The 16,844-nt window shown below is 36.9% G+C and overlaps 1 protein-coding gene across 3 annotated transcripts in view; it reads left to right on the top strand.

The window, feature by feature from the left end:
* WDR89 (WD repeat domain 89) overlaps nucleotides 1–12,802 on the top strand; it is a 44,966-nt gene extending 32,164 nt beyond the window's left edge. For all 3 annotated transcript variants that reach the window (XM_023546238.2, XM_023546236.2, XM_003408699.4), the window contains one exon: nucleotides 525–12,802. In XM_023546238.2, coding sequence (XP_023402006.1) covers nucleotides 556–1,716 — 1,161 coding nt within the window. In that variant the 5' untranslated portion in view covers nucleotides 525–555 and the 3' untranslated portion in view covers nucleotides 1,717–12,802. The remainder of the gene's footprint in view (nucleotides 1–524) is intronic.
* Nucleotides 12,803–16,844: the final 4,042 nt, after the last annotated feature.

Genomic DNA, 16,844 nt, shown 5'->3' with positions numbered 1-16,844 from the left:
GTTGATTAGCAGCCTTAATTCTATCTGCATCCTTAATTGCCCTTTGCCACGTAACCAGACATATGCACAGATTACAGGAATTAGAACGTGGGCATCTTTGGGAGGCCGTTTTTCTGCCCACCACAGCTATGTTTAAGATTGAAAATTGCATAGGCAGCTGGGGCCAGGAGAAGACTGTATTCCAAGTGGAGATCCTAGTCAATGCCAAGGACTATGGTTAGGACCAATAATTGGTTTTTAGCTAAAAGGAATTGCTAAGAGGTATATGTTTGTGTTTTTTGATGATCTTACTGGCATAAAATGTATATGGTAAACTGAGTACTAAAGAGTGAACTAAAAGGAGGCAATTCAGTTTTAGTTAAAACGTAACAGAGAAATAATTAAAATACTAGAACAGATTTTATTTCTTGTGTATTATGCCAGCTCCCAGGAAAATTTTCTTTATATAATTACTATTTTTTTCTTGATATAATTACAATTTTAGAGAACCTTGGAGTTTAATTTAAATTTTATTTTTTTAACAGATTTTTACTACCTTTGGATGCTACTCTTGATATGGAGAAGATTGAGGAAGAATTTGCTAATTTGCACATTGTTAAACGTTCTTCAGAAAATAAAGAGCCCACTTATCTGCTTGGTATAGACACATCAAAGACTGTACAGGCAGAAAAAGGAAACTTGGTTGCTGTTTTGTGTTCTAATGGATCAATCAGAATATATGATAAGGAAAGGTTAAACGTGGTACGAGAATTTAGTGGACATCCTGGACTTCTTAACGGAGTCAGATTTGCAAACTCCTGTGGCAGTGTATATTCAGCATGTACTGATGGCACTATAAAATGTTGGGATGCTCGATTAACCAGTGAAAAACCTGTCCAGCTGTTCAAGGGTTACCCTTCCAATATTTTTATCAGTTTTGATATCAGCTGTAATGATCATGTCATTTGTGCTGGTACAGAAAAACTTGATGATGATGCATTGTTAGTATTTTGGGATGCAAGAATTAATTCTCAGGATTTGTCTACTATGAGAGACCCACTTGGCACATATTCAGAGACACATAGTGATGATATCACTCAAGTACGTTTCCATCCCAGCAACCCTAACACGGTAGTCTCGGGTTCAACTGATGGCCTGGTGAATGTATATGATATTAGTGCTGATAATGAAGAGGATGCAGTGGTTACAACCTGCAATTCCATTTCATCAGTAAGCTATATTGGTTGGTCCGGGAAAGATTATAGACAGATTTACTGCATGACACATGATGAAGGATTTTGTTGGTGGGATCTGAATCACCTGGATACTGATGAACCAATTACACTTTTGAACGTCCAGGATGTCAGAGAAGTAATTAAGGTGAAAGAAAGTATTTTGGACTATTTGGTTGGTGGCCTATATCATGAAAAGATGGACAAATTGTTTGTCATTGGAGGAACAAACACGGGAAGGATCCACTTACTGAGCTGTACCACATCAGGATTGAACCATGTGATGAGCCTTCAGGGAGGGCATGCTGCTACAGTCCGTTCTTTCTGTTGGAATACGCAGGACGAGTCTTTGCTGACTGGGGGAGAAGATGCACAGTTGCTGCTTTGGAAACCTGGGGCTATAGAGAAGACCTTCACAAAGAAAGACAGCATGAAAATAACGTCCTCTGTGCACCAGCGCGTGCGAGTTCACAGTAATGATTCTTACAAGAGAAGAAAAAAGTAGTGATGTTAAATTGGGAGTTTACTTGATATGTTTTATAGTTTCAAGTAATTATTTCTGTCTACTACCTATGGTATACATGTTTAAAACTTATGTATGTAAAAACAAGCCAGTTAGCAAACTGTCCTGGAAGGAATGTTGAGAATGATTTAATTCAGGTCATCACCTATTTTAAAATTATTTCGTTAAAGCAATCAGTTGAGTATAAAAGCAGCGATTTGGAGGAAAAATTATGTTCTTCATTTTTAAAACGTATCTGTTGAGTTAGTAAATGTCAGGTTTAAAGAAATAGCTTTGGTAAGGACTCTTTAGAAGTAGATGGCTGGTAAGATGTAGTAAGATATGGTTTTGGCTGTTTCTTAAGCTCAGTTTTTTACAAGTTAAATTTCCTTCATTGTTTATGAAGCCAGATCACGCTTTTTTCTTCATTTGAGCAGTTTCTGCTTGCTTAATATACATAGATTACACTGAAATATTTAAATGTGAATATCTTAATGACTCGAAATAAAAAAAAAATTTTTTTTAGAAATAAACTGGTATCTATCTAAAATAATATATTTAGTAAATATTACATCTATATTTTAATACTGGTTAAAAACTAAATAGGCGTTTAGCTGATGAAAAGGAAATTAGCTTGTAAAATTCATTTTGAGACTCAAAGAATATACAAAAATTAAAACATAATAGTGGGCCGACTTTTTATTTCAAAATATTCTTTTGATAATATTTTTTGACAAAACTCTCTTCCACAGTGTTTCATCTGTGATTTTGAAACTTGAATTTTTGTTCATTGCTGATGTTTCATCTTTCCTTTTGAGTGTTTCTCTAACTAGTCTTAATAAAAGAAATTGATCTCTATAAAGATTGGGCATCTTTATTTATACTTCATTAAAAATTAAAATACCTTTTAAATTAGAAATATTGTCCTGGAAAACACAAATGTTGCATTAGAACCTTTCACACTTCTCTTTAAATGTTAATAATGACTAATCTTTGAAGCTGTAATGCTGGGGAAAAGAATTATTTTTATACACAATAATGCAACTTATCTTTAGGCTGTGATCTAGCTTAACTTACCTGAGACTCCACAGTAGATAAGTAATTGTTTAATGTGTTCAGACATGTATTTGGAGAAGTTAAACCATCAGGTCTTATAGTTGTTCAAACCAGAAACCTGAGAATCATTTCGAACTTCTCTCTTCCCTTTCTTTCACCAAGTCATTTTGCCTTTACCCACCCATCCCTCCCCAAACACACCACTGCCTCATCTAAGGCTTTCATCATTTCCCACTGTCTCTAATCTGTGCTCTAATTCGTCCTTCCCGCTACTACTAGGCAGGTCATTGAAAACAGATCTGTCCATGCCTCATAGTGCTAAAAATCTTTGGTACATTTTGATATTTTGATGGAACACTAGATAAACATTAAAAACCATGTTATTCAAGATCTCTAGGCTATAAGACAATGCTATAAGTGAAAACTGGCTAAAAAGTTCTGGAGACATTACGTTCATAAAACAATAGAAAATGAGAGTTTATCAAAATGAGAACTTTTAAAAATTAAAAATACTGAAAATAAAAAACGGTTGTAAGGTATAGGTTGGAATCCCCGGGTAATGCAAATTATTAATGTGCTTGGTTACTAACCAAAAGATTGGCCGTTTGAGTCCACCCAGTGGTGCCGCAGAAGACAGTCCTGGCAATCAATCTCCTGAAACAGCCATTGAAAACCGCATGGAGCACACTTCTACTCTCGACACAAACGGGTCACCATGAGTTGGAGTCAGCTTGACAGCAACTGGTTAAGATGGCAGGTGAAGAAATCTCCTTGAAAGAATTAAAAGAGACAAAGTGAGAAAAGAAAAAAAAAGCCACAGAAGATCAATACAGGGGTCTAACATCAGACTAACAGTTTTAAAAGTGAAAGTTGTAAAAAAAAAAAAAAAAAGAGGTGAAGTGGTGGATTACTAAATGAAATAACAGGAAACTATCCCAGAACTTCACTCTTCAGATTAAGAGATCAAACAGTCAAGTGTAGTGAATGAAAAATACCTACGCTAAGACATAGCATTGCGAAGTTTCAGAACCTTAAACGTAAATACAAAATCTTAGAAGTCCCCTCATCATCTCCCCCCGCAAAAACTTATTGCCATCAAGTCGATTCTGACTGATGGTAACTCATGTTTCAGAGTAGAACTGTGTTCCCTAGAGTTTTCAGTTGCTGTGATCTCTTGAAAGTAGGACACTAAGCTTTCTTCCGAGGTGCCTAAGGGTGGATTCGAACTGCCAAGGTTTTGGTTAATAGCTGAGTACTTAACCATTTGCACCACCCGGGGACTAAATGGCCCCAAAGAGAGGGAGGAAATCACATAGGAACAAGAATTAGATTTGCATTAGACTTCTGTCTTAGGGTTCTCTAGAGAAACAGAACCAGAAATATATAGAGAGATTTATTTTGAGGAATTGGCCCACTCAGTTGTGGAGCCCTGCAAGTCAGGAAACAGACTGGAAGTTCCTGCAGCCTTGACTGTTTAATCTTAAAACAGGATCCTTCCTCAGGAAACCTCAGTTTTTGCTCTTAAGGCCATTCAACTGATTGGATGAGGCCTGCCCTCATTAAGGAGGGTAATCTGCTAATTTAAGATAACTGATTTAAATGCTAATCACAGACTTCATAGCAACATCAAGACTAGTATTTGACCAAACAATTGGGCACCATAGCCTACCAAGTTGACACATAAAATCAGCCATCACAACTTCTCATTAGCAAATCTGGATGCCAAAAGGTGATGGATCAAGTTCTTAGGACAAATTCCTGCCTGTTTAAACTTTGCTCTTCAAACCTGGGAACCAAGTTTATTAGGAAAAAATTTTTGACATATCCTTTGCTAAGTCGAATGCTCCCTACTTAGTCTCTGAATCTCAGGAACCAAATTGATTCAGCTAACTGATGTCACCTTGCTAGCCTAAACTCTTATTAACTGAATCCAGGAAAGATTTGAAATTCAGGTTTGTCCAGGTTCAAACCCCTGTTGAGAATTTGCATTTCTAACAAGTTTCCAGGCAATGCTAATGCTACTGGTTAGGGAACAACTCAGAACCATTAATACAGCAGTGGTTCTCAAAATTTATTATACATCAGAATCACCTGGGAATCTCATTAAACTAGATTCTGATTCAGTATATCTGGGGTGGAAATGCAAATTAATCAGCAGGGATTTGAACCCAAACGAGCAGGTTCAAAGCTCTGCCTATAATTCCATGACCAAATTCCTCAAGTGTGAAGCTAAAAACATTTCACTCATACAGGATCTCAAACTTCACTTCCCATGCAGCTTTTTTGTCAAAGACTATTGGAGGAAGATGTACTCCACAAAAATAAAGGGAATAAACCAAGGAAGACAAGAGAACAGGAATCAGGGCCTAATAACAGGACCAGAGTCCATTCGTTCAGTTCAGATTGCAACAGGAGAATAAGAGATACCAGGAGAGGGAGCTCCAGGGGGGAAAATGAATCAATAGGTTATCCAAGCGTTTGACCATGTGGAAAATAGTACAAGTGGATTAAATTCACCAATTTAGAGATTCTTGTATTGAATTAAAAAAAAAACAAGATCTAATTAAAGACATGTTAAATGGATGAAAAAAGATATACCATCCCAAAGAATGGGAGATAACATTTGCAAATCATGTATCCGATAAGGAACTTGTATCCAGAACATATAAAAAAACTCTTATAACTCAAGACAATTCAATTGAAAACATGGGCAAAGGATCTGAGTAGACATTTCTCCAAAAAAGATATACAAATGGCCAATAAACACATGAAATGAGGCTCCCCGTTGTTAGTCATCAGGGGAATGCAAATCATAATCACAATGAGATACTACTTCACACCCACTAGTCATCAGGGAAATGCAAATCATAATCACAATGAGATACTACTTCACACCCACTAGGATGGCGATAATAAAAAAGATAGATGATGAGGATGTGGGGCCACTGAATCCCTCATACACTGCTGGTGGGAATGTAAAATGGTGTAGTCACTTTGGAAAACAGGGAGTTCCTCAAAGTTAACCATGAAGTTAACCACCTGACCCAACGATTTCACTCCTAGGTATATACCCAAGAGAATTGAAAACATATCTACACAAAAACTTGTACATGAATGGTATAGCAGCATTATTCATAATAGCCAAGAGGTGGAAACAACTCAAATGTCCATCAAGTGATGGATAAGCAAAATAAAGTATGTCCGTACCGTGGACTGTTATTCTGACATAAAAAGGAATGGAGTACTAATGCATGTTATATCATGGATGAATCTTGAAAACATGCTAACTGAAAATAACTAGTCACAAAAGATCACATATTATATGATTCCATTTATATGAAATGCCCAGAAAAGTTAAATCTATAGAGACAAAGTAGTGGTTTCCTAGGGCTGGGAGAATGGGAGCATTGAGGGTGAGGAATGACAGCTAAAGGGCATTGCAATTGGGGGCGGGGGGACAATGAAAATGTTCTAAAATTTATTGTAGTGGTTTTTGCAAAGCCCTGTGAATATACTAAAAATCATTGTACACTTTAAGTGGATGGGTTGTATGGTATGTGAATTTTACCTTAATCTGTTACCAAAAAAAAAAAAGGCATAGCAGACAAATACAACAAAAAGCTGGGGTATCAATCTAATAGCCTACAAAATGGAAGTTAAGGCTAATATAATGTTGATTCCAAAACCAGATGAAAATGAAAAAAAATTTTTTTTGTTTAGGCCCATTTTGCTTAAGAATGTATATTCACAGCTAAAATGATTTGCTAACTAAATGTAATGATGCGTTGTAGAGTTTATTTCAGGAATGCCAAGATGATTCAACACCAGAAAATCTGTATTAGTAATGGACAAAAGAGAAAAAAATCATAATTATCTTAAGTGGTACAGAAGATCATGTGGTAAGGTTTCACACCTGTTTATGAAGAATATGAATATCAAGTTAGCAACAGAATAATTTTTGTAACCTGGTGAAGGTTTATATGTCAAAAACCTACAGTAAACATATTTAGTGGAGGAATTTTAGATTGAATGCATGATCACCTTTTAAGATCAAGACTCAGGTAGTCTACTATCACAGTACTATGGATCCTAGCTAATATAAGGAAAGAAAAAATATATAAATGAGTAAGGATTGGAAGAAAGAAAGAAAGCCTCTTCTTTGTAAATAATAGCTACATAGAAAATCCAACAATCAACAAATTATTCAAACTATTAAAGAGAGAGATTTAGATTAAGAGCTTGCCAGTGTAAAATCAGTCTATGAAAATCCAAAGCGTATCATTTCACAACAGCAACAAAAATTACAAAGTATCAAAGAATGAACCAAGAATATACATGATCTATTTGAGGAAAACTTGAAAACTCTGTTAAACTTTGTTAAAGACAGAAAGTGATGTAAGAAACATTCCATGCTCCTACTGCTGATGGTTGCACAACATGATTGATGAAATTAGTGTCACTGAATTGTACATATGAAAAATGTTGAATTGGCAAATGTTCTGTTACATTTTACAACAATTGAAAAAAAAAAAGACATGCTCCAATGAGATGACAATATAACGGCGAACATTCTTAATTTAATCTGAAAATGCAATGTAATCGCAATAAAAATTTCAACTGGATTTTTTTAAGGACCTCAAACTTACTTTAAAAATTGTATGGAAGAATAAGGTCTGTGATAGCTAACTAAATTTAAAAAAAAGAAATCATACTGGTAAAGACTGATGTGACCTAAGAACAAACAGTAGAACAGTGCAAATAATAGATGATGGATCTATGGCAAATTAATATTTATAAAGATGACAAAATGAGAAGAGCAGAATTTTTTATTAGATGATGTTGGGAATACCAGCTCACTATATAAAGGAAAAATGAAGCTAGATTTCTACTTATCACAAAGGTATACTCTGGATATATTAAAGACTTCAATGATATAAGGTTAAAGCTATAAATTTAATGAAAGAAAATGTAGGAGAATATGTCTGTGACCTAGAGGTGAAAAAATGGCCTCTTAAATAAAACTTCAAAAGTATGAAGCATAAGGTAAAAAACAAAAGATAAATTTGGTTACATCACAATTAAGCATCTGTGCTCAACATAAGGCCAGTAGACATAAAGTTAGTAGACAAATGAGAGAATGGGAAAAGTATACTTGAAATATGACTACAAAGGCGCCAGTGATCACAGCCACACTCAACAACATCCAACAGAAGGGGGACTTTTTTCACATGTGATTCTTTTTATTAATTATTAACAAACAGCACAACTTTTTCAGAAGCCTCCCAGCAAGTGTTATTGGCTAGACTGTCATGTGCCCGTGCCTAAAACAGTCACTAGCAAGAGGAGTGGAATCACCTCCAAATTAGCCCAATCATGATTCAACACCTATGGGGCCAAGAATGACAGAATTAATCATCAGAGGCCTGCATTAACAGAAATTCTGAAGGGAGTTCTTCAGGTAGAAAGAAAACGACTCCAGAGAGAAACCTAGAAAAAACAACAACAACAACAAAAACCCAAACCCATTGCCATGGAGTCAAATTCTGGCTCACAACGACCCTATAGGACAGAGCACAACTGCGCCACAGGGTTTCCAAAGCTGTAATCTTTTTTTTTTTTTTTTAATAGTACTTTAGATGAAGGTTTACAGAACAAACTAGTTTCTCATTAAACAGTTAGTACATATATTGTTTTATGACGTCGGTTAACAGCCCCACGACATGTCGACGCTCTCCCTTCTCAACCTTCAGTCCCCTATTACCAGCGTTCCTGTCCCCTCCTGCCTTCTAGTTCTTGCCCCGGGGCTGGTGTGCCCCTTTAGTCTTGTTCTGTTTTATGGGCCTGTCCTATCTTTGGCTGAAGGGTGAACCTCAGGAATGACTTCATTACTGAGTTGAAAGGGTATCTGGGGGCCATACTCTCAGGGTTTCTCCAATCTCTGTCAGGTCAGCAAGTCTAGTCTTTCTTTTTAAGTTAAAATCTTGTTCTGCATTTTTCTCCAGCTCTGTCCAGGACCCTCTATTGTGATCACTGTCAGACCAGTCAGTGGTGGTAGCCGGGCACCATCTAGTTGTACTGGACTCAGTCTGGTGGAGGCCATGGTAGGTGTGGTCCATTAGTCCTTTGGACTAATCTTTCCCCAAGGCTGTAATCTTTATGAAAGCAGACTGCCACATCTTTCTCCCATGGAGTGGCTTGTGGGTTCAAATCACCGACCTTTCAGTAAGCAGCCGAGTGGTTAACCACTGCACCATCAGGACTCCTTCAAGAAAGAAAAAGAGCCCCCCAAATAAATTGATATTGACTCCACAAAGCAATACTAGTAAGGTGTTGTGGAAGTAAAAATATATGTAGAATTGAAATGAATGAAAGTAATGAAAAAGGCAGAAAGCAGATAAAAAGAAGTAGGTGTTTTAAGAGACTAGGATTGTTAAGAATCTGTAAAAATAATTATTTATTTTAGACTGTAATAAGTTAAGGATGCATGTTGTAATCTCTAAGTTACCACTAAAAGAATGTGTAACAACAGAAAACAGAATAATAAACAAATATTTGATTACTTTTTCAAAAGATGTGAAAAGAGAAAAAGGGCAATAAACCAGGTGGGTTAAACAGGAAACAAATTGTAACATGGTACATAGAAAACTTGCCAGCTTCTTGGAAAGCCTTCCTGAGCAGATGACATTTGAGCTGACATCTGAAGGACAAGAAGGCGCCAGCCATGTGAAAAGTTGAGGGAAATGCATTCCTTCCTTTATTTTTAGTTTTAATTTAAAATTTTTATTATGAACAATTTCAAATATACAAACATTAAAACAATAGTGCACTGTGTATCCACCCCCCCGCCTCCGATTCAACAATTATGGTTATTCGGTACAGATGCTTTATATATAAAACCAAAAAACGCAAATCCATTGTCATCGAGTCACTCATGACTCATAGTGACCCTACAGGACAGAGTAGAACTGCCCCACAGGGTTTCCAAGGAGCGCCTGGTGGATTCAAACTGCTGACTTTTTGGTTAGCAGCCATAGCACTTTACCGCTATGCCACCAGGGTTTCCATACATATATGCAGAAAGGTGACATTGGTTACCTTTTTCACAGCGTGTCAGCATTCTCTTTGTTTCCATTCTGGTTGTTCTGTTTCCAGTAATCTAGTTTCCCTGACCCACCTTACCTTCTCATCTCTGCTTTAGAGTAAATGTTGACCACTTGGTCTCATACAGATGATTTTAAAAGGAGCACAGTACTCACGGGTGATATTTTTTATTTTATGAATCAATCTGTTACTTATCTGAAAGGTTACCTGTGTGAGTAAATTCAGTTCAAAGTTTAAAGGATATTTTAGGGTGATAGTCTTGAAGGTTCCTCCAGTCTCAACTGGTCCAAGTCTGGACTTTCTAAGAATTTGAGTTTTGTTCTACATTTTTCTCCTATTCTGTCAGGGCCCATCTATTGTGTCCCTGATCAGAAGAGTCGGTAGTGGTGGCTGAGTACCAACCAGTTCTTCTGGTCTCAGGATACAGGAAGCCATCGTTTGTGTAGGCTTTTAGCCCTGTATGCTATTCCTTATTTGAGCCTTTGGTTTCCTTCCTTCTCTCTCGCTCCAGACAAGTAGAGACCAACAGTAGTATCTTAGATAGCCACTCACAAGCTTTTAAGAACCCAGGATGTAGAACATAAATTTTATGTACTATATTATGCCAATTGACCTATTTGTCCCACAAGACTATGGTGTTCAAACCCAGTGAATCAATCCCCCATGGTGTTTGGTTATGTCTAAGAAGTACCTGTAACTGTGCCCCCATGTGCTTTGTTTTATACATATGAATATATATATACAGCACACACATACCACATAGTAGGCACTTAACGAATATTTGTAAGTTGACTGACTCTTACATGTTATTTTTTCAGATTGGAAATTAGCAGACTGAATGGCAAGGATAGTCTGGATATTTGTATTTACCATGCTCCAGAAGAAAACTTAAACCAAACCCATTGCCTTCAAGTCAATTCTGACTCATAGCGACCCTATGGGACAGAGTAGAACTGCCCCATAAGATTTCAAAGGAGTGGTTGGTGGGATGAAACTGCCAACCTTTTGGTTAGTCGCTGAGCTCTTAACCACTGCACCATCAGGGCTCCTCCAGAAGAAATTGCCACTGTAAATTAAACAGTGATATTGTGACGAGGGGCCCAAAGGAGAAACAAAGATAGATTTTAGCAGTTAAACTTAATAAACTAGCCAGAATAAGTAGGAATTTAAATGTTTAATCCCTTAAAAGAGAAAAGTAGATTAAAGTTTAATAATACAATATCAAAAACATGACCCAGTAGCTAATATTGTTTTGCCTCTCAGAGAAAAAGTGAGGGTGAAGGTGGTTACTATATACGTCATCTTTCTTTACTAAGAAGGCTTGATTAAACTAGTCAATCAATCCTTGTCCCTTCAAGTCAATCAAAGTGCACTCAGCAAAGAGCATCAGTTTAAGCTTTTGTCCAATTCCTAATAATCTAAGGTGCTCTTAAAATAATTTTGGTCTCTAATTTCAGAATACGTTGTTTTATTTCCTAATATATTGACAAATAACAAAGTTGTATGATTTGAATTCTGACCCTTAATGTGATCGAGAAGCTAATGGGCAGTGGAATGCACAAAACCTAGGCAGCATAAAGTGAAGAAGACATGATGTATGTGTAATCTCTGAGCTAGATAATTGAGAGCTGGTTGGTGAATCTGAAAGATGGATTTACTAATGTGTCAGTAATTAAATAGCAAATTGACTCAACATGACATTGCTGATTGTAGTGGCAGAAGATTATATAAAATTGCCAAAAGGATGGAGAAAATCATGTGATGCATTGTTCAGATTCTCCTTTTTACTGGGCTAGGTATGTCATTTTCTTTTTTCTATTTGCCTAAACTATAACTTACTTTTGAGATACTAAGTCCGTTATTTAGTAAAGGTGGCGGAAAAGGGAATGGAAAGAAAGGTAGGTAATAACTAAGCACCTACCCTGTGCGGTCATGCTAGGCTCTTAAAGAGTTCTTCCAATAATCCCCCAGGAAGTAGGTGTTAATATTATTTACAAGTGAGAAAACTGAGACTTTGAGAGATAAAGTGATTTTTCTGAATCATACATGAGGATTTGAAATTAGATGTGATTCTAGAACGCCTGTCCTTTCTTTCACTATAACACCACCAGATCCATTTCCTTACCCAGGGAGAAATTAGATGGAGTGTTGAGTTTCAACTAATAAGTGGAATGTATTATGAAACTTGAGAAGCTTTTCAAATAGTAAAAATGATACCCAGGACTTCCTAATGCAAAATATATAGTAACTTTAAAAAAAAAAAAAACCACTAATATGAAAAAGATGAGAAAATATTTACATGTTTGTCTCTAGGATTGTAATGAATCTAAAAGCCACTCAAAGCATATTGAAACCACTGGATGCATCTGTTTTTTAGGTTCTGGAGTGACATCAGTGGGAATGACAGAATAAGGACATCTGAACATCTCCTCCATTAAAGCAATGAGAGCACTGGCAAACAATTGTCAAAATTAACTTTTTCAGAACTCTGGAAATCAACCAAAGACATGCAATAATCAGAAGTGGTTATTCAAGAAAAAAGGCTAAATCTCTGTAAGAACAGTAAACTTTGTGGTGTTTTAAATTGTCCAATTCTCATTCCCTTCTCTTCGCCTCTGCAGTAACTTTGAAAACCAGCAGCCCTACATCACAGCAAAAATGAGCAAACTAGCAGCTACTGGAAGGAGCAAGATGGGTTTGGAGTTGCCTAAAAGCACTATTCCCAGAAAGCTGTCATATGTGACCCTGAAAACCTCCACTCACGGGTTTTGTCTTTATGTAACTTGATGCAGAATGCATACAAAAAACCTTTTCCTTGAAGGTATTTGTTGAAAATAATCAGTGGCAATTATTTAACATTGCAGCTGCTTGGGGCAAACAAGAAGCTGACTAAGAAACTTGAAAAGAAAAAAAAAAAAAACCTGGGAAATAAGATGTGCTCAGGAGGCTTTGAATGCCTGCAACATATTCCTTGGAATCTAGAGGGCCACACAAATGTGCAAGGCTGTGCATATGCTCCTCCAAAAAACAAAAACAGAAAAACTTGAGTAGGTCTTCAGATCTCACCTCTGACTACCTTGAGGCTGTTTGGAAGCAGGAAACAAAGGCTAAGGCAGAGTTCTAAACTTCCTGCCTGCGTATTGAAGGCAGGCAGAGTCCCTTGGTAAAGACTAGGAGAAATCTCTGCCCAATTATTAGCTGACCACTAAGTTAACTGAGCAGAAACTTCAGTGGCCACATACAACAAAGAATACAGACTTTATAGAACTAGTTAGGAACATCATTCAACAAACAAACAGCAACAACGAACCCTTGGGGGAAGGTGATATGATTGCCAGAGTTGTTATATATTTTTAAATGTCTAATTTTCAACAAAAAAATTTTAAGACATGCAAAGAACATGAAAGTATGTATACACAAGAGAAAAAAAGTAGTCAATAGAAACTGTCTCTAAGGAAACCCAGACATTAGACTTACTAACCAAAGACTTTAAATCAGTTACTTTAAACATTTTCAAAAAGCCAAATGAACCCACATCTAAAGAATTAGAGGAAAGTATGAGAATGATGTCTCACCAAATAGAGAAAATCTATAAAGAAATAAAAATTATTTTTAAACGGGTTAGAAATTATGGAGTTGAAAAGTACCTAGTTCACTAGAGGGGCTCAACAGCAGATTTGAGCAGGCAGAAGGAAAAAAATCAGTGAACATGAAGATAGGTTAAGATTATCCAGTCTGAAGTCCAGCACAATTAGATGGTGTCTGGCTACCCCCACCGACTGCTCTGACAGGGATCACAATAGAGGGTCCTGGACAGAGCTGAGGAAAAATGTAGAACAAAATTCTAACTCACAAAAAAAGACCAGACCTACTGGTCTAACAGAGGCTGGAGAAACTCCAAGAGTACGGCCCCCGGTCACTCTTTTAACTCGGTACTGAAGTCACTCCTGAGGTTCATCCTTCAGCCAGAGATTAGGCAGGCCCATAAAAAAAAAAAATAGAGACTAAATGGACACGCCAACCCAGGGGCAAGGACTAGAAGGCAGGAGGGGACAGGAAGGCTAGTAATGGGGAACCCCAGGTTGAGAAGGGGAGAGTGTTGACATGTTGTGGGGTTGGCAAACGTCACAAAACAATATGTGCATTGTTTAATGAGAAACTAATTTGCTCTGTAAACCTTCATCTAAAGTATAATAATAATAATAAAAAAAAAGATTATCCGGTCTGAAGAAAAGAAAGAATAAAGAAAAATGAACAGAGTCTCTGACTGTTGAGATATTGTCCAGAGTACCAACATATGTGCAATGGAAGTCCCAGAAAGAAAAGAGAGAGAGAAAGGGACAAAGAGAATATTTGAAGAAATAATGACCACAAATGTCCCAAATTTGATGAAAAACATTACCTACGCATTTGAGAAGCTCATCAAACTCCAGCTAGAATAACCTCAAAGAGATTCACACTTAGGTCATCATCACCAACATCATCATCACAATCATTACCAAGGAAAGGAAGAGTAGGATGACATGACTATGTGGGAGAGGATGAATTCTGAAAACTGTAACTCCCAAATCTGCACATATGCGACATGCAGGAGCCCCGAGAGAAGTTGGAGAGAGATTCCACTGCAGCCAAAGAGCAAGGTGGGTGACAAAATAATGATGGCAAGAAACCAATGGAAGGTAAGAGAATTTTGCATTGTCTGTATCTTCCCCTAAATATTTTAAATTCTCCAAAATAACTGTCATGTTTTATATTCCTTTAAGTACTCTGAAAGTAACTGCCACATTTTACAATAAGCATCTTTTTACCTGACCTGACCTGAGATAATTAGGCAAAAGGGATTAGGGAATGGATAAATAGGAAGGCTAAGAAGAGGCTATGAGGACCTTGTACCCATTTCCAAAAACTTACTCTATTTCTTTCCTGAAATCATGATCTTAAAATGCCCATTTACCCCTCAAGTGATTGCATATAGCAGAAAATTGAACTTCATCATATAACTTCTATTTCTAATAACTTTTATATTTCCATTATGTATATCTTCTCCAAAGCCCTTAACATATCTTTACTAATAGAGTGGATACCACAGAGACTAAGCTTACTAAGTTATGGCCATTTTTATGGGGAAAACCTGATAATGGTACTTAGATTTTTAAAAATGACTTTATCATCCTTTACATGCCAAAATCGCTTACGGAGGATTACCAAGAAATAGATACATTTCAGAACCAATTTCTTAAAATAAAATTTACCTGCTATCTCAAAGCCTGTAAGATCTTATTGCCATCTGCTCAGTCACTTGCCAGCTCACCTGCCAGCTTATAGAATTCTTACTAAAAGAATAAGTTACAAAAACCATGGGGATGTATTTGGGAAGAGACTGTTATATTGTCATTGATGTCATTAGTTATCTCCAACTTTTCCTTTCCAGAATGTTTAAACGGGAAAGTACCTGAGAACTCAACTGGTCCTGCCTTCTCATTTAGGAGATAAGAAAACTAGGGAGGTCATGTGTTTTTGGTAAGTTTCCCAACTTAGCTCCCAATGTAAATGATAATTTCTTGCTGAAACTTACTGTTAAGACCTACTGAATTAGTGTGACCAAGAGTTTAAGATGAATGTGTATGAAAAGAGGGAGAGGGTGCTGCACATCTCATCCTAGCTCCTATTAGAGCTAGCTCCACTCTCCTCCAGTGTTCAAAGAAATATATTCTGCTTCCCATTCCATTTTTTTTTTTTTTTTTTTAACAAAAGCTTTCTTTACTAGCCCAATAACACCACTGTTTTGACAGGCTTTTATGGTTACCTGGACTGGAGTTGAACTACATACCTATAGGAGGTGCTTAGTGAAAATTTATTTCACTGAATTTTTATTAAATTTGCAGTCATCTTCTCTAAGATTCTCTTTCCAAAAGCATCCTGACAAGACCTTTTTCCCTCCCTCTTCTTGCTGTTGCTTCTTTGCATTAAAGAGAGAAAGGAGGAGAAGTGAAAAGACAGGCTGTTTCTCCCAGGGTGGGTAATACTGTGTTAAAGTCATTGCTATTCAAGGTCTTCTTTTCAATTTTTGAAGATCCAGAAACTAAATTTATAGAACGATCAAATTACTGATTCATTAACAAACCTAGTAGTATACAAGGCAATAGTATACAGTAATCTGATCTCTTGATTATCTTTGAACTCTATCTCCGTTTATTCTTCTCACTTCACAACTTATGTGTAAGCCAAAAGAAGCTCCTTGTGATTCCCTGAATGGACCATGAAAATAAGTCCTCCTTTGCCTCAGTCTCCTCTAACAATTGGAAATAAGTGTATGTGACATAAATCGCTAGTGTCTCCCAATACGTGTTCTCTTCCATAGTTACAGAATCCCCAATTTTTAGCTGAGTACGTGGCACCCAAAATAAAGACTGTATTTACCAAACTACTTTGCAGCTGGTTGTGGTTATAAGACTACATCTGGGTAATGTAAGTAGAAGCTTCTGAGAACCTACATATAATGATAGTAGTTGAATGCTCTTTGACCCCTTTTCTGCTATCTGGAATGTGGATGTGATGGCTGGAGCTCTAACTAACATGTTGGCCCATGCAGGTAAAGGCCACACCAGAGCAGCCAGCTAAAAGAGGTCTTTATGGAGAGAGAAATAAACTGCTCTGTTGCTTAAGCCACTGCCATTTTAGGTCTCTGTTAAAAGAAGAAGAAGCCCTTGTGGTGCAGTGGTTAAAATGCTCAGCTGCTAACACATAGGTAGAAAGATGTGGCAGTCTGCTTCCGTAAAAATTACAACTATGGTGCAGTTCTACTGTGTCCTGTAGGGTAACCATGAGTCAGAATCAACTAGACATCCACAGGTTGCAAGAAATTGAACCTAAATGATATATTGCATAAACTTTTAAAGATGGTCAGCAACAGTACTTAGAGGATACATGTTAAAGCTCTAAGAACAAGGTCTGAACATAGACTAAGCACAGAG

This window comes from Loxodonta africana, chromosome 10, assembly GCF_030014295.1.
Source record: "Loxodonta africana isolate mLoxAfr1 chromosome 10, mLoxAfr1.hap2, whole genome shotgun sequence".
In the NCBI taxonomy this organism is placed as follows: domain Eukaryota; kingdom Metazoa; phylum Chordata; class Mammalia; order Proboscidea; family Elephantidae; genus Loxodonta; species Loxodonta africana.
This window is presented reverse-complemented; position numbering and strand designations above follow the sequence as displayed.